This window comes from Cavia porcellus, unplaced genomic scaffold, assembly GCF_034190915.1.
Source record: "Cavia porcellus strain 051 isolate PalLab524CR breed Dunkin Hartley unplaced genomic scaffold, mCavPor4.1 scaffold_28, whole genome shotgun sequence".
NCBI classification, from domain to species: Eukaryota; Metazoa; Chordata; class Mammalia; order Rodentia; family Caviidae; genus Cavia; species Cavia porcellus.
The window spans coordinates 26,901,907-26,927,770 of NW_026947511.1; the positions used below are offsets into that span (position 1 = coordinate 26,901,907).

The 25,864-nt window shown below is 39.0% G+C and overlaps 1 protein-coding gene across 3 annotated transcripts in view; it reads left to right on the forward strand.

Moving 5' to 3' along the window:
- The window catches only part of Mypn (myopalladin), a 102,736-nt gene that overhangs the window by 32,089 nt on the left and 44,783 nt on the right, over positions 1 to 25,864 (forward strand). For all 3 annotated transcript variants that reach the window (XM_063239584.1, XM_063239583.1, XM_003473627.3), the window contains 5 exons: positions 11,933 to 12,108; positions 14,463 to 14,514; positions 16,482 to 16,596; positions 17,644 to 17,715; positions 25,008 to 25,149. In XM_063239584.1, coding sequence (XP_063095654.1) covers positions 14,507 to 14,514; positions 16,482 to 16,596; positions 17,644 to 17,715; positions 25,008 to 25,149 — 337 coding nt within the window. In that variant the 5' untranslated portion in view covers positions 11,933 to 12,108; positions 14,463 to 14,506. The remainder of the gene's footprint in view (positions 1 to 11,932; positions 12,109 to 14,462; positions 14,515 to 16,481; positions 16,597 to 17,643; positions 17,716 to 25,007; positions 25,150 to 25,864) is intronic.

The following is a 25,864-nucleotide window of genomic DNA, read 5'->3' on the forward strand; positions in this document are numbered from 1 at the left end:
TTGAGTTTTGTCATTGCTACTCCTGGACATGTGCCAAGGAAATAAAAATGAGACAACATAGCTATAAAGAATACTCAAGTGATACAGGAGAGCTTCCTTTTGTGTTATTTAGGGACTTTTTCTTCCACCTTTTGGGAACATGTAAATTCTTTCACTCAGCCAAGAAATATTCAGTGCCTGTTCATGTGCCGTGCACCACTGTGGGCTCTAAGGTTCAAGCAGCAAAGAAGGTGGATACATTTTCTGCATTTGTGTAGCTCTAAGTCTGGTAATGACACAAATAATGAACAAAAACTCCAGGGATGATCATATACTTATAATTATGAATAGGTTGGAGAAGGTTCTCCTGGACGTTAGTGTTGAAAATGAAACATCAAGAATAACTATGATTTAGCTCAGCACGGCAGGTTATGGAAAAAGGGCTGTAGGCTGAAGGCGTGGAGAACTCGAAGCCCTTGAAGGGGTAAGGCAGTTGTTGAGGAACTGATGTAGCCAAAACATGAAGAAGCGGAGGAAACAGGTGGAGGTGAGCCCAGAGAGGGAGTAGAAGCCAGATTCCAAGATCCAGGCAAAGCAGGTGCTGGGCAGGTAGCATCAGTGTCACATGGGACCGTGCTGGGCAGGTGAACTTGCAGAGCACCTTGAATGGCCTGAGTCAGGATCCCTGGGTGAGGCCACCACCTCGTCTTACGGAACTGTTGATAATCTACGGAGGCCGAGCACCATGTGCACAGGGCCGATCCATGAGCCTCTCTACTTTGTGTAGATAGGTTGAAAGTTTCCATAAGGATTTTTAAAAGTTAGTAAGTAGCCAGACGTGGGGCACATGCTTGTAATCCCAGTACTCGGGAGGGTGAGGGAGAAGGATCATTGCAAGTTCCAGACCAGCCTGGGCTACAAAGTAAGCTCAATACCATCCTGAAATGCACAGTGAGACCCTGTCTCAAAAAAAAAAAAAAAAAAAAAAAAAAAAAAAAAAAAGCAAAAAAATTAGTAAGTAAAAATAAATATTTTTAATTAGTAAGTTTATATGATTTATATATTTATCAAAATAGAACCAGAGCTGGGGATTTAGCTCAGTGGCATAAGTGCCTGCCTAACAAACACTAGGTCATGAGTTTGATCCCTGGTACAAAAAAAAAAAAGAAACCAGAATGTCAATATTATTCTATTTTTTTCTCCTTAAAAGTACATATAAATCCAATAGAATCATTTCATTGCTAAATAGAATTTTTACTGTGCAGCTAGATTATTGTATTACAGATGTACATTTGGGTTGCTCCAGTGTTATTCCTGGCGTGACTAATGACATTATAAATTTTCTAACATATTTTCCTGGTGTCTGAATATGTCTAGGCATATTGACAGAGATTGTGTAACTTTCCACTTCATAATAACACTTTTGTTTTCCAAAAAGTTGTTTCAATTTACTTCCCTTCCAATACCATGTCAGAGTTTTGGTTGTTCTACATTATTGTTAATATTGATATTTTAAGTTTTGTCAATCTAGTGGACATGGAGCATTATCTAGTCAGATTTTAATGTTCATTTCCATAGTTATGGATGAAGCTACATTTTTTTCATGTTTATTGACTATTCAAGGTTCATTTTCTATCATGGGCATGTTTATATTTTCTATTGAATTGGTCTTTTCTTATTGATTTGTAAGACTTTTAAATATTCTAGATACTAATCATGTGACATATTTTATGAAAATATCCTCTTATTTTTGTGTTTTCGTTTTCACTATATTTTGATAAGTAGATGCTCTTAACTCTAGCATTAAATTAATTTATTTTTTATTTTATGGTTTTGGTTCTCATAGTCTGTGTCTATTTTAAGAAATTCTTCCTGACCTCAAAATAAACAAGATATTCTTGTATATTGTTGGAGCCAGGGATTTAGCTCAGCAGTGTAAGCGCCTGCCTGGCAAGTGTGAGGTCGTGAGTTCCATCCCCGGTCCAAAAAAAAAAAAAAAAAAAAAAAAAAAAAATCTTGTATATTGTTTTCTAATGGCTTTATAATGCCAGGAATGGTGGCGTATACCTGTTGTCCTAGCTATTCAGGAGGCCAAGGTCGTGGACAGCATGGGCAACTTAGCAAGAACTTGTTTCAAAATAAAGAAAGAAAAAAAAAAAAGACGGGCTGGTACATGGTAAAGCACATGCACTGGGTTTGCTTCTCAGTACCACAGAGAAGTTTAAAAAAGGCTTTCAAATTTTGTCTTTCACATTTAACTTTTCAAGCCACCTAAAGTTGACTTTGCGGTATAGCACAAAGCAAAACATGCATCTTTTTCTTTTTAAAAATAAATTGGAAGCCAGGCATGGTGGCACACAACTAATCCCAGCCCTTAGGAGGCCGAGGCAGGAGAATAGCCATGAGTTCAAGGCTAGGCTGAATTACACAGCAAGACCTTGTCTCAACATAAATTAAAATAAATGGGAAAAACAGTTATTCTTATACCAGTTCATGGAAAAGTGCATCTTTTCCTTATCATTTCTAGTGACAGCTTACCACGTATCAACATTCCATGAACTAGAGTAACTAGTTCTGGGCTTTCAGTTTTTTTCCTGTGGTTTATTTATCTTATTTTAATAATAGACTTTTATATGTTTAGCTTTTATTTCCATTTTAAGAATTTTTGGCTCTTACTGGTCTACATATCAAATTCCACAAAAGCTTTAAAAATCCAACAAGATTTTCAGAATTGGACTGAATCTGTAAATCAGTTTACCAGTAATCTGACATCTTTAAAATATTGAGCTTTAATGTTCAAAGGCATAGAATATTTCTCCATTTCTTTAGATATTTTTTAATGACTTTCAATAAAGATTCATAATAGTTTCTCTGGATCTTGCATATCGTAGGTTAACTTTATTCACAGGTTTTTCTTTCTTTTTCCGGGCTGGGGATTGAACATGCTCTACACTGAGCTAAACCTCTAGCCCACTATCTCATTTTTATGCTGTTATAAGTGCTATCTTTCTAAAAATCTACATTCCGTGTTATATGGAGAAATGCAATTGACTTTTATGACCTTGCAAAATCCATGAAACAATTCTCCTTTGGGAAATGTTACTCAGTCAATAACTACTAATTCATGAAATATTTTCTATACATATTTTTGAGTGTTTTTCTTGCCATACTTCTGTCTTATACTTCATTTTCTTACCTTTCTGAGCTGAATAAATCCTCAACTACAATGTTAACTAAAAATGATGGTATTTGGTGCTCTAGTCTTATTTTTGGTCTTAGCAGTAACACTTCTGATGTTTCAACATTATGTGGAATTTTGTTGTATGTCCTCTAGTCTAAGAAGAGTAAACTTTTGAAAATCATAAATAATAGTGATATTTTTGTTCTTTTTGGCTTTTTAGAATATGGAGTTCACGCTGGCCTTGAACTCTCTGTGTAGCCCAGATAGGCTTTAAACTCACTATAGTCTTTCTGTCTCAGCCTCCTGGGTGCTGGGATGACAGGCATGCACTACCATGCACAGTTTGTATATTGAATTTTAGCATTTTTCTGCATTTATTGAAGTCATTTTTCCCTTTATTAACATGGTAAAGAATATTGGTTTTGGAAAGCCAAATTTGAACAATGTTAAATAATATATATTTTTTTATTATGAACTAGAACTGTATTAATATTTTAATGTTAAATAATATTGAACTGAATAGTGTAATACCAAACTTGAATTCTGGAGATAAACAACAACTTGGTCATAATCCATTGTGTTTTATGTATTTCCAAATTTGATTTTAATTTTTTTTTTTTTTTTTTTTTTTTTTGTCTTTTTTGAGACGAGGTCTTGCTATGCAGTTCAGGCTGGCCTTGAGCTCACTTTGTAGCCCAGGCTGGTCTCGAACTCGAAATGATCCTCCCACCTCAGCCTCTCGAGCACTGGGATTACAGGCGTGAGCCACCTTCCGCCCAGCTTGATTTTAATATTTTACTTAGAGCTTTTACATTTTTGAGTATGAAATCAGCCTTAATTATCTTTTTCATTCTTTTGTCAGAAAGGAATTGCCACAGCCCCGAGGATAATCCTTAAGCAGTGCAGTTGGTGTAGCCCTGGAGTCTATTTATGGGTTGCATCTTACTAATTGTCTGGGGCATTCATTCTGAAGCATCTGTAGAGTTTTTTGAGTATCAGCTCCCGGCTGGACAGTGTCACAAAGGAAATCTAAGATTTAACATTTCAGTCGATAAGGAAAACTTCCCCAAAGTAAAGTGTACTGGGAAGATGCACCTAAAGTGGCAGGAGGAGAATGCAGATGGTCATAGAAAAGAAGAGTTGCTTCAAAAAAGAGTAAGAAGTGAACTACACTGAACACTAATTAGAGACAAGTGGGATGAAAACTAGAAAATATTATACATTTTGGAGGCTACCGGTGACCTCAGGAAGAGCAGTTTAAGAGCGATGAGTACAGAAAGTCAACGAGAAGTGATTTAACTATGGATAGAGAATCATCAAAACAGTAGATAGGCACTTGCACCTTCCCTTCCAACACCCCAAAACCAATTGAAAAACAGCAAAATGCCACCTATAAATCTAAAATTTTTAGGAATTCCAAAAATGTAGAAATTCTATACGTTAAAGACATATCTAAGTTTGATGGACTTGGTGTAGTATGTATAATTTGGAAGGGCCTCTGTAAAGTAACACAAAATTGTGAGTATACAGTAAAGCATAGGGCTTGGAAGGGAGCTATACAACTATGGGAACCTAAGTCAGTTACTCTCTCTATCTTTTCTCTCTCTCTTTAGTGGTGGTGGCAGTACTGGGAATGGAACTCAGGGCTTTGCTTTCTACATACTGGACAAGTGCTCTACCACTAGTCTACAACCCCCGTTTAGAAACCTAAATCTTCATTGGGTTCGTAGTAAATATGCCTTTACTCAGAAGGGAACTGATAGACAAGGAAATCTACAATCCAAATCATTGTGGGGCCTAGTGGTGCACACCTGTAATCCCAGCACTCTGGAGGCTGAAGCAGGAGGATCACTGTGAGTTTGGGGCCAGTTTGGGCTACATGAGAGAGTTCAAGGCCAGTCTGAACTGTATAGTGAGACCCTGTCTCAAACAAACAAACAACCCAGAATCAAAGTATCTCAGAAGACCATTGAGAAGCTCAGAGCTCTTCTGGGCATGCTCCAGACTTAAAGACAAAAGGCTCAATACATAGGGAGGAGTCATCTGGGAAGTGCGTTCAGGGCAGCCCTGGAGGTCAGCGGCTCCTGTTCTCCTGCTGGGCCAAGCACCAAACACAGCCCTTAGTGCAGAAGCAGGACAACAAATGTGTCCTGGAGAGGCAAGGCAGTGTCCCAGTTAGCTAACAATAGCCAGAAGAATGAAAAGCCGCTGGTACACAGTGTACACCTACCTGAAATCATGGCCTGCCTCTCCCTAGCAATCGGGAACAACCGCTGATAATCCTGTGACAGTCTTCATGTTTATGAGCAGTGTTTATGAGCAAGATTTACATACAGCTAAGGAAACCAGCTCTCTGAAGGCTCCCAACTGAGCGAGTAGTCTACGGGATGGATTCTGAAAGATTTAATGTAACAAACAGGAATAAAGAAATTACGCTTTAAAATACCTAACACAGAAAAATTCAAGTAGAGAACTCAGTGGCAACAAAACTAAAACACTCATTTGTTTGTCCATTCAGTAACAATTTGTCCAGCACTCTCTATGCTGCAGGAGCTGATCAAGTACTTGGATTCCTTATAAACAAAGCAAAGTTCCCTGCCATACTGTCAAGATAAAAAGAAACAATAATAAATAATAACTTTATAGATAAATAAATTATGAAGTAGTGAAGACACTGAGATTTTTTTTTAAAAAATGAAGGATTCCTCAAAAGAAACAATAGAAATTTTCTGGCCATCCCTACCCAAAGTAACATAGTCTTTTTTTAAAAATTATTTTTGGAATTATTTTCATCTTCATATTTATTCATCCTCTTTTGGCTGTATGGGAAGGGGTGGTCTTGCTGTCTGTATATTAGACAGCTGCTTATTTATGCTTTTCTTAAATTACCATGAAGTTTCTACCTGGAAGAACTCAATAAATTTTAGTAACACCTGAAGCATCTCTTAGCGTCCACCTAGGGTGACTGAAACTTGCTAGTGGACATAAAAAGCTATTAACTCAGTAGCAGCCAAATAGGACACACATAACACTAAACTGGACCACAACATCCAAAATAACTTGGTGCTGTATTATTAGCCTTCTTAGTGCTTAGTGTAAGAGAGAAATAGGAACATGCAGCAAATAAACATCCAAATAAATATATAACTAAAAATGATATGTTGATTCTACAAAGGAAAGAACAGAGTATCTGGGAGAGAGCAATGAAAGACAGACTTTGGAAGGGCCAAGGAAGGTTAAAGGAGGACTCTGAGTAATCATTCTTTTAATGAGCATTCCTCCTGGTGAGTCAGAATAACACATTCAAATTACATTTAGAAGTTGTTAATGTGCTGGAACAATGAGTCATAATATTTATCCAAGCCATATTTTAAATGAAACAGTAACCTAACAGCCGAATTGGGTATACACAGCCAAAAACTCCAATTAAAATCTGAAAAATGTGTCTCCTCAGTATCTAATTTCCCCAGGGGGGGATGTTAGCCAAATCAGCAGATCTGGTGAGCCACTCCAGCGCAGCAAAGGTGGGGTCTCCTTTGTCATTTTGACCTGCCCATTCCCCAGGCCATTGATTCATTTCTGCTGACCTGTGACTCACACCTGGCACCTGCTGCTGTTCTGTGTCATGAGGATTTGGCATCCTAAAGACACGCAGCCAGGGAGGACACTCTGTGAAAGCATGCCCTAGCACGGATGAACTTGCAGGAAGTCCTCAGAGTGGCTGCGTGAGTTCAATGCCCCTTCAGCAGGCAGCTGACCAGTGTGTAATTTCTCACACTGCTCAGGGTTTCTCCCACTGTTCGGGGTTACGGGGTTGAAGTCAAAGGTGCTGTTATCGATTGTTCTTTGGCTTCACTGAAGCTGTCCTGCCCATTTGAATGAGGATTAAAAACCACTTCTGACAGAGAGTTCAAGCATTCAAATCATCCCACTTAGCTCCTTCTGGCTGGTCTGATTATTCATAGGTAATTCCCTCTGGTTTAGGTAAGGATGAGAAATCTTAGCTAACAAATTGCAATCATCCTGCAGTGTTTATGAGGCAAAGTATTTCTTGGTCTTGAAATAGCCATTTATACTTGTTTTATCAAATAAGTAGAACTGAATTGTTCAAAAAGTCAAATAGTATTAAACAACAGATCATTTTCAACTCTCCTAGCAGTTTCCTATTTATTTCCGTCTATATTTCTCAATAATATATATATAGTGGTTTTCAAACTCTGGATTCTCAGGACCCCTTTAACAGCTACAAAACCCATGGAAGCCCAAGAGAGGTTTTGTTTGAGTTATAATTATCATATTAAAAATTAAAACTGAGAAATGTTTCAAATGTTCACTAATTTGTTTTTAAGTAATAATAAGTATGATAATATAAATAACTAGGAGGAATAACTTTTACAAGACAAAAAAGGTAATGAAAAGAGTACCAATATTTTATATATATATATATATATTTTTTTTTTTTTTTTTTTTGTCTTTTTCCTTTTTATTGGTACCGGGGATCGAGCTCACGACTGCCTGCTTGCAAGGCAGGTGCTTATGCCGCTGAGCTAAATCTCCAGCCCCTATTTTATATTTTTTTGCAAATCTCTTGGATTAGAATTCTGCTGGACTCTCACATGGGCTTTTACATTCAGTTGTACACTGTACTATATTGTTTGGGTTGAAGTTAATGAAATAAATCCAGCCTTACACACACATGCATTTAGAAACAGGAGAATTATAATAACCTCCTCAGATCAATTCTTACTTAATATTACACCAACATTCAACTAGCAGTGAGTACAGCAGAAGGTCCAAAATGCAGTCAGGTTTATGACAGTGCTTTCATCTGTGCTGTTAAAATTTGAAACCATAGCAAGGGACTGCTGTCTTCTGTTATACCAACACGCATGGGTCGATCTTGAACTTAAAGTAGGTAACATTCCACATTGGTCATTTGGAGAATAAATGTGTAACACAAATCTTCAAAAAGGTATCACATTGTACTACACAGTATCCACCAAAAAAAAATCACATTTTTAAAGATCACTTATTTCCTCCAAAAGTCTTAAGTATTGGGAAGTTTTGCACTCACAGCAGGGAATACAAGTTTTCTAATTTTTCCTGGAAAGTCCATTTTTCCCATTAGCAACAAATATTTTATTTTTATTAGAAATGAGAGCCTTACTTCCTTTAGTTTTGAGAAAATGTCTGCAGAATACCCATTTCTGAATAATCCTAATTGTCTGCCAGTTATTCTTTCACGCTAAAATATTATTTCATACATGAAACAGCTCCACCTTCACCCCAAGTGCTCTTCCATGTACACCAGAAATGCTTGCCCTTCTTCCCAGCTCACCACCCAGGATGTCTCAAAAGATATAAACTCAAGGTTGAGATTTAATGAAAGGACTGATATTTATTGTTTCACTAAGGAATTATTTTTTCTTTTGGTTGGATTTGGTTTCTTACTGTGAGTACAGCAGAAGGTCCAAAACGCAGTCAGGTTTATGACAGTGCTTTCATCTGTGCTGTTAAAGCACCAGCAACTGTACCCATTGTGACTTTTGCTCCGCTGGTGTAAATGTCAACTCAGTGAAAGGGCAGATAATCTCACTGGCTTTCACAGAAGTAACCCACACTCTGAGAACCACTATAGGGTGCTTAAACTGCTGTTGCCTGGTATGCTAAAGTCAGCTGTTTCCCAGCGACTTCCTGTTCTGTGGACGGTGGTTTAGCACCCCTCCACTAACCAGCACCCCACTCTTCCCTTCTTCGTCACCTCAGTATCTACACTGTAGTTTCAAAAAGTATTTAATGTTTATTTTCCTGTTATTGTGTGATTATTCATAACCGAGCCGAGGAAAGTGAATGTTTCCTTGTTCACACAATCATCCCTCAGTATCTCAAGGGGCTGGACTCCAGGATTTCCCCTTGGATGCTAAAATCTGTAGAAGCCCAAGTTCCTTATGTAAAATTTTTATTTTATATAACTTGTGCACATCTTCCCAATACAGGGGTTTTTCTGGTTTTGTTTTGTTGGCACTGATTGGAAGCAAGGGCCTGGCACATGTTAGCTCCGCCAGTGAGCTACATCCCCAGCCCTTCCCATACTTAAAATCGTTTCTAGATAACTTACAATACCTAACTCAACACAGACGCTACGTTAATAGTTGTTATGCTATATTATTTCAGAAATAATGGCCCAAGTGGGTCTGTATATATTCAGTACAGACACAGTTTTTTTCCTAAGTGTTCTTTGGGGGGTTCCACAGTTGGTTGAATCCAAAGATGTGGGTCCCACAGACATAGAAGGCCAAAACTATCAGATGAGGCAAGAGGGTTCAAGGAAAGAGTGGATGAAGAAGTGTCTCACAACCTGTGACTGCTGCAAGAGCATCTAAAACCCTGCCCAACCTGTCAAAGAATTGGCAGTCTCGTGGAACTGAGGAATCCAGAGAAATTTTCAGTTTTCATTAATTCGTGTTACTTAAAGGCACACATTAAGAGCAAACCAGAAATTTTCAGAACACAGAACAATAGGAGACAGTATAAAAATTGAATCTTTTATGGCATGGTACAGGTATTTTCTTTTTTTTTAAAAAAGGTGAGGTTAAAAAACATAGCTATCATTGAGAGTCGGTGGTAAAATGTGGCATTGTGTAAGAGGTGATAGCTGAGCCCCGTTTGGGTGGATGAGTTGTATACAGTCACTGAAAGGCAGAGGAAGAGAATTTCAGACAGTGAAACATGAGCAGAGATAGAACATGGAGGTGACTGTGACGTACTTATGGAACAGTAGAGAGACACTTGACAGAAAGATGCACACGTGGGCTTTGCTAATGTGCTTTAGAATTTTACTTTATAGAGGGCGGGAGGAGCAGCTAAGCTCTGAGTAGTTAGATCTGAAACTACCCGAGTTTCTCCGCACTGAATAGTTACGGTACCTCTCCACTCAATTACTTTTTCTTATATCGATTAATAATTATTATTTCAAAAAATGAAAGGCTGGAGATTTAGCTCAGCAGCATAAGCACCTGCCTGGCAAGCTCAAGGTTGTGAGTTCAATCCCTGGTACCAAAAAACAGAGAAAAGGAAAAGATAGAAGGAGCACATGAGACATCTTTCTTCTGTTGCTATCTATCTTGTTTCCCTTCGTCAAGAGGCAGCCACATTTGATTTTCATGTTATTCTTCTAGTTTTCTTTCTGTATCTTACTTCTTGCCCCCTGTGTCTGTTTCCTACAGCTGCCACAACAAATGATCACAAATTGTGTGAGTTAAAACAAGAGAATAAAGGATCTGGAGGATAAAGGCTGAAATCGAGTGTCTCTGGGCCCTGTGGCACCTGCGCCTCTGCATGGGACCCTTCCTCGCCTCTTCCTAGTCCCCAGTGGTGGCCACGGGTCTGCTGTGTCACTCTGACCTCTGTCGTCACATGGTGTTCAGTCTCACACGGGTTTTCATCTTCTTACAGGGACCCTCTTCTCCTGGGTTAGGGCCCATCCTAATGATCTTTTTGCTTCATTTACATCTGCAAAGACTATTATTTCTAAATTAGGTCATATTCTCATGTATAGGGGGGCGGTAGGACTTCAACCTACCTTTTCAGGGAGCCATAATCCAAACCATAGCACTCCATTTCTTACAGAAAGTTAATATCATTTTTTACCATAGTGTTAGTTTACCTGCATATTAAATTCCATATTAAAAAATGTTGATCTTTCTAACTCTCTGTTTTAGAGTTGCAGTGTGATGTTGTGTGGCTGTATCGTGGTTTATTACATTACTTCTCTAATGATGGACACTTGACTTAGTTCTAATCTTTTGCTATTTTAATGAGTAGCCCTGTACAAGGATCACTTTGGGGGTGTGCAAGTCTGTTTGTATGACAGATTCCAACAAGTGGGCTTTTGGCTCCAAGAATAACATATCTGTAGTTCTGGTACTATTGGCAGATTCCTTTCATAGAGTTTAGGCCACTTTCCATACTCACTAACAATATACAAACATGCTTTGACTTTTGCCAGTGTATTAAGAGAAAAATGGAACTTCCATTTAACTTAATATTAATGTTCATTTTTTTCTTATGTACCTCTTATGTTTTAAACAACTTTATAAAAATTATTTTTGTAAATGTTTTGCCAAGAAAAATCTGTTCTATAATAAAGTTTCTAACTTCAAGTACATAGAACTGAAATAAAATATCATAATAAAAATACATTTAAGGTAGGTTATTTGCCAGGGTTGGGCCACCCATGGGAGTAAAAGACTCATCCTCTTTACTCTAGTGATTTAGTGATTTAAGAAACAGTAAATTCCTTTTCATTAGGTTAGGTTAGAGGCAGTTTTGTAGCAGGGAACGTGTGTACCCCATCACAGTCCTTTCCTCTGTCTCTTTAGTGCTTTAATGCCTAGTAGAGGAAATCATTGGAAATCATTTAAGAGAAGCCATGTTCCACAGCAAAGTCTCTTCGTGGGTGGCTCTACGCGCCTTCTCTCATCCCCTATCAGGTGTTATCATTCTAAACAAGAGTCACTTTCTAATTTCCTGAGAAAAGTGTCACTGTGGCTTGCATGCTGCCAGTTCTTCTCATTGTTATAGATAATACCGTAGCAATGGATTATTTAATGTTCTGATTCTAAATTAAATTTGTCACAGTATTCTTCTTAGAAAATATCTGGAGCCCCATCTGTTATTAAGTCTCTTTTCTTCTTAGAAAGTATCTGGGACCATCTATGTTATTAGCTTGTATTTCAGTTGTGTCCAGTGGTTGTATTTCCTTCCTTGTAGGTGGTATTGTGAAGGCAAGGAGCTTGAAAATTCCCCAGACATTCAGATCGTCCAGGCAGGAAACTTGCACTCACTGACCATCGCTGAAGCCTTTGAGGAAGACACAGGACGCTATTCCTGCTTTGCGTCCAACATCTATGGGACAGACTCAACTTCTGCCGAGATTTATATAGAAGGTAAAGCAAAATACTCTTGAAAGGTAATAATTGCTAGTGGGACATAAATTTAAACAGACATGCTAGCATATGCCTATAATCCTAACGCTCAGGAGACTGAGGCAGGAGGATTGCTGCAGGTTCAAGCCCAGCCTGGGCTACATAGTGAATTCAAGGCTGCCCTGGACTACATAGTGAGTCCCTTTCTCAAAACCAAACCAAACCAAACCAAACATAAAGCCATAAATTTATAAAAAAAAATTTTATTTATTTATTTTTTGTCTTTTTCGTTTTTATCGGTACCAGGGATCAAACTCCATGACTGCCTGCTTGCAAGGCAGGCACTTATGCCGCTGAGCTAAATCCCCAGCCCCAATAAACATTTATTAACGACCTCTTCTACCATACTTCTGGGCAAAGGGATATAGCAATGAACCCAGTAGACAAAAATCCCCGGATTCTTATACTGGTGAATTTATGTAATAATAGAGAAAACAAATGAGCTAAATATATGTAGCATATACTATCACAGATGTAAGTAAACCTGAAAGAAATAGCAAAACAGCTGAGGCAGGAGGATTGTGGCAAGTTCAAGACCAGCCTGGGCTACAAAGTGAGTTCAAGGCCACCTGAACTGCATAGCAAGACCCTGATTCCACAAAAAAGAAAAAGAAAAAAAAAAGAAATAGCCAAACAGTGGATAGGAATTATGTATGTGTATGTATGAAAGTATGTGTTGACTCTAATTTTAAACAAGGTAGCCAGTGAAGACCTTATGGGTGGCATTTGCATGGAGGTCTGGAGGAGGCAAGGTAACCAACAAGGATACTCAAGGGAAAACCCTCCAGGCAGAGAATTCAGCAAGTTGGGTGGCCCTGAGGCAAACGTGCTGGTCCCAAGGCCAATGTGTGTCCCACTGTGACCATGAGCTTTGCAGCTGCAGACAGAGGAGATAAAGAGGGCAGAGCGTGTCTGTAGAGCCCAGCTCATTGCAGGGACCTTGGTTCTTAGCCTAATCTTAGTTTGAACAGAGTAACTCCAGCTACTGGTGGAGAACGTACAGTTGGGAGGGGAGAAGCAGGGACCCTGGTTGGGAGCATTTCAAAGGCCTCTACATCAGTGTCCATCTTTGTGATTAATTTCAAGGGGGAAATCAGTTTATGTCTCTCATGTATTTACAGAAAGGTTTGTTCCCATTTTGTCTCAACCTCTGAGTTTTTTCCTGAGGGTATTCTTTAGCACTTTGGTTGACTATAATACTTACAAATGCCTTGGTTTTAGCATTTGCCTCTTGTATTATTATTGTGGTATAAATGCCAATTTATCAGCTACATTGTAAGGCCAGGACTGTTTTGTGCTTTTTCTTTTTTTTTTTTTTTTAATCTCCAATATCTTACAGAATACCAATTCGATAGTGAATCTTTGATAAAACATTTATTGATTAAATATGTAAATAGGAACATGTTAAATGTTTTTACCCCAAGTATTCAGAGCATAATAAATACCTCCCAATTTAGCTCTATTTTATCTTCCTGGAATTCAGTATCTTGAGAAGTAAATCCTGGATCAAAGTCCCACTAACAGTGCTGAGATTGGATTGCATTTTTTTTTTTTTCCTTTGTGGCAGCAGGACTTTAAACAACCCCACTCTCAAGATGAAGGATGACCTGTTAATATTAGGACAGGACGGAAGAGCAGCCACCCACACCTACAATGTTTGGAATCCAGTGTAATCGCTTCCGTATTCAATCTGCCCAGGCCATGAGCATGAGTATTTATGAACACCAGAAAATGTCTGCAAGGGTTTCTCCACTAGTCTAAAGACATCATACTCGAACATTAGACATTGAACCAGTTAATTTTTTAGATTCATTTTATTGGTACATTTTAGGTATACATAATGATCACATTCATCATGGAGACTCTGTATCTGTAGATGATATAATTTGATTCTTTTTCCCCCTTCCCTACCCTCCCTTTAACCCCTTTTCCCTTCCTTCTTTACAAAATCTTTTTCATTTTCCCTTCTTTTCTCATTCTCCCCCTCGCCCCGCCCCAGTTCCCCTTCCCATTCGAACATTTTCTTCTTGTTTCTCAATATCTATTACACATTTTGGTCCTTTTTTATACCTTCAGTTTCTCACACAAACAGTACGGTATCCACACATGTGTTGGACCAGTTAATTTGAACTCTAGCACTGACTAGCAGTGTGACCTTGAGCAACTTCTTCAGCCTCTGAGGGTCTGTTTCTTCATCTGTCAAATTGAATGTTAGGGGAGAGAATCTCAGAGTTCATTTCTAAATCTAAATTTCTATAATTCTTCAAAGTCAATTTATTATCTTCAAAATCTCACATCTTGTTTTATTTCTCCAGGAGTTTCTTCTTCTGACTCAGAAGGGGACCCTAACAAGGACGAAATGAATCGGTAATCCTAATTTTCTGTCTTGTAGCCTTTCCATCCTTACATCCCAAGAAAGTGTCTAATTGGCTGGGTGAGGTAGTACACACTCGTACTGCCAGCTGCATGGGAAGCTAAAGCAGAAATTCTGTAAGTTAAGGCCACAGTGAGCAGTAGCAGCTCCCTGTCTCAAAATAATAACATAAAAAAGAGGACTGTGGGGATTGCTCAGTGCACCCTGGGTTCAATCCCCAGTACCAAGGAAAAACAAACAAACAAAAAATCTTCTGCCTGGTTTCTAGACCTTGCAAAAGGTGACTTCAGAGTATGACCTAAAAATAAATTAATTAATTAAAACGAGCAGAGCAGATTGGGAGAAAACTCTATGTCTTTTGCTTAAGTATTGCCTGTTAGGCACCCAGGTTAATTCAAATATTCTCAATAGTTAAAAAATAAAGTATCCCCTTTGAAAAATCATCTTACTTTTATCTACAGAGTAAAAAGCAAATATCCAGTGGTTTAAAAAACACTCATGCTTTCCTAGTGTTCCCAAGAACACAAAACCTAGTAATTCTATAAATACATGTATATATAATTTATAATATATATACCTTTACATATAATTTTAGTAGACTTTATTATTACAATTATTTATTTAGTGCATATATACACATAGCGTACATATACAAATGAGTGATCTGGACAAGTTACCATCTTTTGGTTCAACTGTTGTACTGAATACTGAACAAACTAGTGACCAGCTGTTCCTCACCTGCTACAACCGTGCACTGAATGCTTACTCTACCCCAGGCACTGTACCAGATACAGTAGCTGCTAGAGAAATTTAGGTCTTTCCTGCCTTCAAGAGACTCACAGTCTAGTACAGAGAAACATACAAGAGTTTGAAGTGAGGTGTGGTGGTGCGCACCTGTAATTCCAGCATTTGAGAGGCTGAGGCAGGAGGATCGCCATGAGTTTGAAGCCAGCCTATACTACAGACTGAGACATTGTCTTAAAAATGTATATATACAGGGGCTGGGGACTTAGCTTAGCGGCATAAGCACCTGCCTTGCAAGCAGGCAGTCGTGAGTTCGATCCCCGGTACCGATAAAAAAGAAAAAGGCAAAAAAAAATTATATACATATAATATATATATTATATATAATATATATATATATATATATACATATGAAGATAAAAATCGAATGAGACAAACATGTTCTGTTTTGTTTTGTTTTTTAAATCTGAAATCAGCCAACATAAAAGCCTTAGTGGCATGGCTTTATTGGGAATGCTCTGTCTCTCTTGTTTATTTATTTTATTTTATTTTATTTGAGTTGAGTTGTTTAGTTTTGTTCAAGACAGGGCCTACCTATGTAGCCCAGCCCAGCTTGGGATGACAGGTGTGTGCCCTCACACCCAGAAAATGTACGTAGATTTGAAGAGCTTATTGACTTCAGGTTATTTCCACTTTCTGAAGTGCCAAAATGATGCTTGTAAAGATTTACAAAGCCCAGCCTCCTATGTGAAAAGGGGAAATGAAATACTGAGAACAACAAATCTTAAAAGAATTACTTCTGCCCATGTTTCTGTCATGGATCTCAGGTAGCTGTTAATAAGTTTGACTCTCAGGGGCTGGGGATTTAGCTCAGCGGCATAAGCGCCTGCCCTGCAAGCAGGCAGTCGTGAGTTTGATCCCCGGTACTGATAAAAAGGAAAAAGACAAAACAAACAAACAAAAAAATAAGTTTGACTCTCAGGCTGCCCTGCAAGTAACTCACAAGAACAGTGTCTGGTCCACCTCCATGTCTGCATTGCCTAACAGAGCGCGTAGCTGAAGCGCTCAGTAAGCACGTGTAGAATACTGTCACACCGAGAGTGTGGTTACTTTTGACTGTACACTTGGCGGTAGCCTTACTAATCTTGCTGAAAGATTGTTCACGAACAGCTATATCTCTGCTTTATAATCTACATGTATCATAATCATTTCTCAGAATCCAGAAGCCAAATGAGGTGTCATCACCACCCACTACTTCTGCAGCCATTCCTCCAGCAGCACCGCCAGCCACACATTTGGTGACCCAACCCAGAGTGTCAACCGTCGAGCAGGTACGGAATCTAGATGAAACGTGAGTGCCATGGACCGTGATGGACGTGTGTCGTGACGATGACCGTCAGGCATGGCACAATCATGCTGCCCTCTGTTGCAATGCTGTCAGGATGAAGGTCACTTTGTACTCCTGATTTCAGAGAGCAGCAGTTCCCATTGCTCTGGCTTCACAGGCAAATATCACAGGAAAGGGAACTCTTCACAAATTAGTCTCTGACATTCCAGCTTTATTAAGAGTGCCGATTACTTTATATGATGAGCTACCCCGTCTTGGACCAGCCCGGGATACTCTACATCATAAAACTCAGTTTTGTGTAGCCACAAAAGATTTTATTGCCTGAGAGGAAACAAACAAGAAGTTATTTTTTAGAAAATAGTAAAGGTGCTGGTCTTTCATGTTAGTAATAATAAAATAATAATAAATGCTTAGTATTCAAAAATTTAGAAAGTACAAGAGCATATTAAGTAAAACCTTTAATCAAGGTTCTACTCCAGTCCTTAGAGGTACTTCCTACTAGTAATTTCAGAGTTCCAGGCATTACCTCTGCACATAGAAGAATATATATGTGTGCATATAGTTTAAAACATTGCATCATATGACCTAAATATGTTCACAAAATATTATGATAGACTGTTCTTGGTGACAAATATATTTAAATATATTGAGTTCCAGTCTTTTATTTTTAAAAATCAAAATTACTTATCCAGTCCACTTAGTGATGCAGAAGGATCGTGTCTTAGTTCTAATTCATTGGTTTTCCACTGTGATCTGCACTGCCCCAGGGTTTTATGAGGTCGATTCAGGGATTTAGTGTTAATTACATGGATTCATACACGGAGCAAGAGAATGGATGGTTTTTACAGTCACCATGTCCTACAAAGAAATGCACTCAATTTCTTCTAAAATGTGAGGTCTAATATTTGCAAACTTAGAAAACATGCCTTTTTGATTTTAGTTTTATAATCAAATTCTGTACATTTGTCGTATTTGTCAGTCCAGGTAATAATTTTAGTGATAATGACTCTGTCATTGTCCTCTTTAACAGTGCCAGAGCCCTACCAACTACCTGCAAGGATTGGATGGAAAACCTATCATTGCGGCTCCAGTGTTTACAAAGGTAATCAGAACATGACTTCTTTCTTTCTGTCATGGCTTGAAAGACACCACAGCACCCACACAGAGTTAGAGATAGGTTGATTGATTTTTTTCAATATTTTGGCCCGTATAAATAGAGTATAAGGACCCTAGTGGGGAAGGTTTTGTTGGTTATTATAGTATCACTTCAAGTCCCAGATTTCTAATTATAGGTGCTTTTTGTTGAGTTTGTGCTGTTGCTGCTGCTGATTTTGCTTTGCTATTGTTGTTATTTTTCCTAGTACTGGGGATGGGGCCCAGTACATGCCAGTGCCTTGTCAATGAGTTACATGCCCAGCAATTACCCTTTACCTCCTTTTTTGAGATAGAATCTTGCTAAATGGCACAGCCTAGGCAATCCTCCTGCCTCAGCCACCTGAGTAGCTGAGATTACAGACATACACCACCCACACTGGGTTTAAAGAAGAGTTCTTATGACGATATTATTTCCCCTTATCACAGTGATCTCTATGACCAGTCTCAGACTTAGAGACAGCCACACCCAAAGATCAGGCGATACAATTCCAGCCATCTATTAAAGTTTTTCTTCACTTTCAGAAGTATCTGGTTCCAGGGATCTGTCTTTGGTGCGTGAGGACATGAAGTTACTTTCGGGAGGTTTAACATAAAGCCTCTCTCAAGGACAAAGAGCTTTTTTTTCTGTTCCATGGTATCAGCTATTCTGACTTACATAGTCTTTGTATTTAGAACTGGAAAGTTCAGTCAGGCACTTTCATTTACAAAAAAAAAAAAAGGAGAGAGAGAAACTCAGAGAGATTAAACTATTTTTCCAGTGTCACAGGACTAGTTAGTGGCACAATTGTGACTACATACAAGCTCTTCTACTTCTCGGTTTATGTACCCTTATATAACAGAGTATGTTTATTTGTTGTTCAAAATAGTAAGTTCTAATATTAAAAACTGAATCACACTGGATTTTGGGGGACTATGAAGACCACATGGGCAGACTCTTCCCCCTGATTTATAGTTTGCTGTATTCAAATTAAATTTAGGCCCAAAGAGATTTTATCCTCTAAGAAATATGTTTTGGCTTGGAACAGTGGTTATCAACCGTGGTTAATCTTATTCTCCAAAGGTTATTGGGACTGTCTGGAGCCAGTTTTGGTTATCACAACTGAAGAGTTGCACTAGTGGTATCCAGGGATGCTGCTAAACTTCCTCTAGTACATGGGATAGCAGCCCTCCTCAAAAGAAAAATATCCACCCCCAAATGTCAGTCATGCTGAAGTTGAAAAGTCCTAATACCAAGGAAAATGACAAAAATGGGCTTTTTCAGAAAGTACTCATGTTTATACTAAGACCTAAATCCACAACTTCCACAGAATCCTCAGTTTCAGTGACGTTCTGCCATACTGGCCTATCCAAGATGGCCTCCAGTACCCAGCAAGAGTGGGCCATGTTTACAAACTTCCAGGTCACTCAGGCACACCTTTTTACACAAGAATGCCTTTCAGTTTTTCAGGTTCTTTTCCTGGAACCTGTGTCTGAGATTTCAATTTTATTATTTTCAAAAATTTGAAGTAGGAAAATAACATGACACTTGGTAGGTATAAGGCTCTGATGAAGAACTGTAGGCACATGTGTGTGTGTGCGTGCTTATATGAAATATAACTAATAAAGCTAGTTCTTGTTCTCTTTTATTGTTACTGCTAAGTCACCCAGCCTTAACACATAGCATAAGTGCTAGAAATCAGCACGCTTAATTTAATTTGTCACACTCCTCTGTCACACCTCAGACAGTGCTGACTCTTCAAAGGCAACTAAACCAAGGAGTAGTTGACACCCAATCCCAGTAAGCCTCCTCTCTTCTCATCCTCAACACTGCCACCCAGCCAAATAGGGGACACCAGAGGTGTCCTTATCTCCTCTCAATTCAAATCTTAGGGGCTCTGCTTTCCATGTTTCTTAGCACCCAGAGCGTGCATCTGGTTTATTTATCAGAGATAAAACTGTTCACTTTCCTGCTTGTCTCTATCACCCTGAAAGCTGTCTCTAACAGAGAAGTTCATAAAAATAATGATAGCTCCAAAGCTACTATTGTTTCAACGTTTATGGATAGGGGTATAGCTGAGTGGTGGAGCCTTTGCCTAGAAAGCATGAGGCCCTGGGTTCAAGCCCCAGCATCCCGCAAAAAGAAGGGGGAAAAATCTGACAGGAACCTTTAACATTTACTCTGTACATTTCACAGGTTAATGAGAGAGTCAGGTTTGGCTATTTTTGTGTTGCGGCTCGAATCACCTCTTAATTATATGCCAACTGATACATGTGACAAATACATTTGATAAAGATACAGATACACTTGAAAAATAAAGATAGGACAATGACTTAATCATTAGATGTTTGTTAGGTAAAATCTTTAAAAGATTTTCAGTGATGTCCGCCATTTGAGAAAACAGTCCTCAATACACAGACCCCAGAATCCCTGAAACTTTCTCCACGCTCTGAATGTGCACTTTTGCCTCCATAAATGGGATCATGATTGTTCAGACTCAGGACACCAGGATAGGCTGTGACTCAAATTCCAGAGGGACTTAGCAGCAGGGTGTGCTTGTGTTAGTTTCCATCAGTAAGGGCAAGATTGAGGTCATAGTCACTGCCCATGTCATTAATGAATGAGTCAGAACTACTAATGATGGTGTCACCTGTGCCTGAACAATGAGACCAGGTCCTTTGCATCGATTCATTCAGGTTGTTCCTGTTCTATTTACTTCTTTAGTGATTCTGGCATTTCTGCCCCCAAGACTCACTTTCTCTACTGCTCAATAAAACCTCTCTGGGTGAGAAACCATTTTTTTTAAAGCAATGGTTAGATAGCAGAGTTTTATTTAACTCTTTTTCCCTCTCCTTTGGCTCACTTACCATCCTGTTTAAAAAGGCTAAAATAAAATGGAAAAGGAGAGTTGCCCTGAAAAGTAGTGGGAGAGTGGAATTCCATATGTCATTCCTCTGTGAGATTTCATAAACTGCTCTTTGATCTGCTGACAGAGTATCACAGATTTTTTTTTTTGTTTATTTCCTGCACGGGGGATGGAGCCCAGCACATCACATGTAGTACACAAGTACTGTGCCTCTGCGCTGCACCCCAGCCCATGCACATCTGAACACTTAAGCTATGGATGCAGAGCCACTGCCACTCTGCGCAGGATCAGAAGCCATCCAGCTGCCTTTGTGAGGCCGGTGGGGAGCACACACACTTCTCAAGAGTGGAGGGAGGGAGGTGATCAAATTAGAATCCTGCTCCTATCTCTGCTCCCACTCAACAACAGCTGCTCTGGCAGGCTTTCAAGGAGCACTGGCCCTGGCTCCAGCTGCTTCAGCAGTAATTTGAAGAGAGCCATGGGGCAGGGAAGTGAGAATTTGAAGAGCAGTCCATTATATAATAGCAGAGGCAGGAAACCGAAATAACTGGGCCAATAGCTGGATTCAGATTACTGAAGAGTTCATGGAGCCCTATCCCCAACCCATCAATTCCAGATAATTCTTTAGCTCAACTCTTGAATGGGGAACCTATGACAATCAAGGGACAAAGGACCTTCAATCAGTTCTTTATCAGTAAAAATTATTTGGATCCAACTTCAGCCTAAAGCACTGTACACATTCAGTTGTACCATGTCCCAATGTGCAAAAATGTCAACTAGACTGAAAAATGAATACAATGACAAAAATGAACCTTGAAATCAACACCTTCTAACCAATCAGAGAGATGCTTTTTTTTCAAGGACATCCCTGCATCTTATTTGTGGACAGAGATCTACTGTGCAGGAATTGTGTCCTCTCAGTTTACATTTAGAGCACCTGGCCCAGAGTTTGGCAGAAAAAAGGCTCCTGCTCAAATTTATTCTGTGGTAAGCACCTCCACTTCAGCTAAGAAAGTTTTGTGTGGCTTCAGAGTGTCTCTAGGAAGGATAGAGAAAATAAATCCAATGACAAGTGGCCATGCAAGACAGACTATCAAGGTTGTGTGTTGCTAAATCATCCTACGAAGACCATCAATCTCAGACGGTCGTATAATGACACAAAAAAGGATTTGCACTTTGAACACTACTTCAGGAGGTTACGGACCTTTGGTTATGATGACTAGTCCAGATCCATGATTCTTGGTAAAGATTAACTTAATCTTTGCCAGTTAGGGACTGTTTCATTTATCTTTATCAAAGTCAATATGATGAATTTTTCATACATCAAGTATATCAATGTTTTAAATTACTATAAAGAAATTCCTGAAGATTGACAGTTTGTAAAAGAACAAAATTTATCTAGCTCACAGTTTTGAGACTCAAGAGTATGGCTTGAGTCTCTAAACTCTTAACTCTAGTGAGGACCTTGTGGAAGATGGCATCCCAATCAGGGGAAGAAGAGCCAGAGATTTAGCTCAGCGGCATAAGCACCTTCCTGGCAAGTGCATGGTCGTGAGTTCAATCCCTGGTACAAAAAGAAAAAAGGTTACACAATCAAGGGACAAAAGAGAGAGAGTCACATGGTCCTATGGTCATATGGTGAGACAGGAAGCCAGAATGAAGGAAAGGGTCAATAATGACCTCCCATCAGGCCCCACCTCCTAAAGGTCCTACCACCTCTTATCATTACACAGGGCCCCAAGCTTCCAACACCCAATCCAGTAAGGGGCACACTGTTCCCATATGCAAACCATATAGCATCACGCTAGTGGGACCCACCAAGGGTCTCCTGCTGTGATGAACACAGGTAGTGTCATCTGTGTATGTTCTAATGATGCAGCTGACTTGGACCCTGATGTGCAGCCATATGAGCCAGCTCCTCCTTAGGAGACATTGTAGGACAAGCATACTTTTCAGCACCAATAACTATCATTGTTCTCATAACTTCCAAGAACTCTTCCTAAGTGTCTCATAAGAGCACTCTATTGAATACTGATTCACAGTAGAATGATCTTGCATATCCTATCATGGACAGTGAGCCTGTTCAACACGCCATAGAACTGAAAGTATCTTGATGAGCTTCTCAAATAGAACACAAGTCTTGGCTTCCAATGTCAAGTAAAAAATCACAATCAAATAGTGCTGTTTTAAATCCAGAGGGACATAGTTTCTCGAGGATCTCCTCTGCAACAGGACTTTGCTATTTCCTCTGCAGGACTAACCATTAGTTCACATATATATGAGCCAAACTGCACTCCATGTGAGAGAATACAGACTGATCCATTTTGCTTATACCCATTTTAATAAATGTACCATATTTCATTTATTCAGTTTCTTCTGCCACCTTGCACAGGGTGAGGTGATGGTGTCTTAATTTGCCTGTGTCAAGAAGAACTAAAAGCTCCATATGTGCAAAGTCTGGGAGATGTCTGACTGCCATTGAAGTTTTCAGTAGGCCCCAAAGCTGCATTTCTGCACAGAATTTGCTCAGGGGCCAGGACCGAGAAGGTCTCTTATCAGTTTACCCAGAACAACATGACCCGTGAAGACTTCTTGCTTTTCATTCTTGTCACTCAGTGTTGTTTGGGCAAATGTGGAATAAGAAGACTTTTAACCAAACAGCTCTTTATCAATTAGAAACAAGTCTGTGTGAGTGAATCGCCATGAATCACTTCAACATATTCAAGACCCTACAACGTACAACATCGAACTACAGTGCCCCCTGGCTGTTATAATACAAATTTACATTTACCTCTCAATTAAAAATGTCTTACTATAGCTAAAATCTGTGGTTATTCCCACTGTCCTTGTATTCCTTAGGTAAAAGCTATAATTGTGACATAGATATATGCAAAATAGCATAAATTGTTCATACAAGAGCTGTAAAAAAAATCTCACAAGTATCTGGGTGTTGTAGTGCACACTTGTAATCCCAACATTTGGGAGGTTGAGGAGGAGTTCAAAGCCAATCTGGGCTACAGAAGTGAGTTCAAGGCCAGCCTGCACTACACAGTGAGACTCTGTCTCAAAAAATTTCATGTTATTTCTGAGTGAATGATAAAAGTAGCAACACAATTACTAGGTCTCCTCTTCTATTAAGCCAAAAATCTGTAAGACTAAACAACTGCATAGCACTTGCTATATAAAGTTTGTAAAGCAGGTTTAATTAGAATCTCTGTCTACTATTTGGTCCAGAGTGGAAAATAAAAGTATGCTTACACACATGTATTTCCTAGTCAAATGAAGTACTAACCACACTAAAGAATGTGCAATTTTAAGTTTCTAATCGTAATGAATAAGAATGTAGCATGAGGGAAAATACATACTCCTTTCTGTCACGAGTCTAGGATGGAATAAGCTGACATTTTACAGTTCTGCATGGCTTGGTAGACCTTTCATCGTGAAAGTGTGAAGAAGGATTCCTGATGCCTTCTCTGAATTGCAACACATCTTATAATGACCTAAGACCCCGTATGTGACTATATAAAGATTGTCATTGCTTATGTCTTCAACAGCTCAGCTGGGTTACACCATAACGACCACATAAGGAGGGCAGACTATGTAGCTCAGCAGTAGAATATGTGCTTAGTATTGATGAGACCTTGGGTTCAAAGCCGGATGTGGTGGCTCACGCCTGTAATCCCAGCACTCGGGAGGCAGAGGTGAGAGGATTGTTGTGAGTTCGAGACCAGCCTGCACTACAAATTGAGCTCAAGGCCAGCCTGAACTGCATAGAGAAACCGTGTCAAAAAAAAAAGACCTTGGGTTCAAGCCCCAGCACTACCATCAACAAACAAAGGACCACATAAAGAAAACAAAACAGCAAAACAAAAATCAATCTCCAAGACAGCAAGATGTAAACTTGGCAAAGCTAGGAAAGACCAAATCAGTTACTTGGGCCACAGATCTGCTCCATATCATGAACAGCCATATTCCCCTGGAAAATTATACATTTCTCCTGTATTGAATCACCTAGTGGAGCTTTGCTGCAGTTTTTAAAATCATTATTTTTATTTCTGGACACCAAACTCCACTCGGGCATTTAAGAACAGACATTGCTTCACTGAAAGTTAGCTACTTTACTCAATAGGCTTTGCCTCATTTTTAATAAGTGTATGTAGCACTATGACAAAGGTAAAGGAAGAAAACAGTAAGGAAAGAGCTTTGGATCAGATGGTTCTGTCTTCAAATATAGGCTCCGTGTACATCCATAGAATCAAAGCTGCTGAAAAGGTATGTTTGAAAAAAGGCAGATAGAGTATAAAGGAAAAGATAGTGTCTTTTCCTAGAATCCAGTCTTAGGACTACATTCCAAAATGCATACTTTTTTGTTCTAACGATATTCTTCTCATCCTAGATGCTACAAAATTTGTCAGCCTCTGAGGGTCAGCTGGTTGTCTTTGAATGCAGAGTAAAAGGAGCTCCATCCCCCAGAGTTGAGTGGTATAGGGAAGGGACCTTAATAGAAGATTCTCCAGATTTTAGGATTTTACAAAAAAGTAAGTTGATGCTTTAAAGCAATTTTTCTGATCATTGATTTTTATAGGTTTTTAGAAACATTAAAAACAGAGTAAAAAAAATAAAATATAAACCACCTGTACTCATATTCCTCCAGACTAAACTCTATTAATACTTTAGTGTATTATTAGTGTAATACACTAATATACTAATTTAGTGTAAAATTCTGCAAGAATTTTCCCATTTATATTTTTTGAAATAAAAATAAGTCATACTAATTTTTGTTAATTGATTTTTTACTCAACATTTCATGGACATCTTTACATATTAAATGTAGATTTGGTGTTTTTTGGTTTTGGTTTTTGTGATCCTGGGAATTGACTCAAGGCCTTTTCATGGAGCTACATCCCCATTCCTTAATTAATTTGTAAATTTTGGTAACATGTTAAATTGTACAGGCTGGGTCTCCTGCCTTAACCTCACAGAGGGCTGAGAGATGCGTGTGGCATCAGACCTCATTAGATTTCTTACCTTTAAAAATAAGTCACCAGGCATGGTAATACGCGCCTGCCATCCCAGCACATGGGGAGCTCACCACAAATTTGAGGCCAGTCTGGGCTACATAGTGAGCTCTGGCCCGGCTTGAGCTACGTAGCAAGACCCTGTCTCAAATACAACAACAACAAAGTCAATAATACCAACTCCATATTTATTTAATCTCTGTTAAACATTTGGGCTGTTCACAGTTTTTATTAC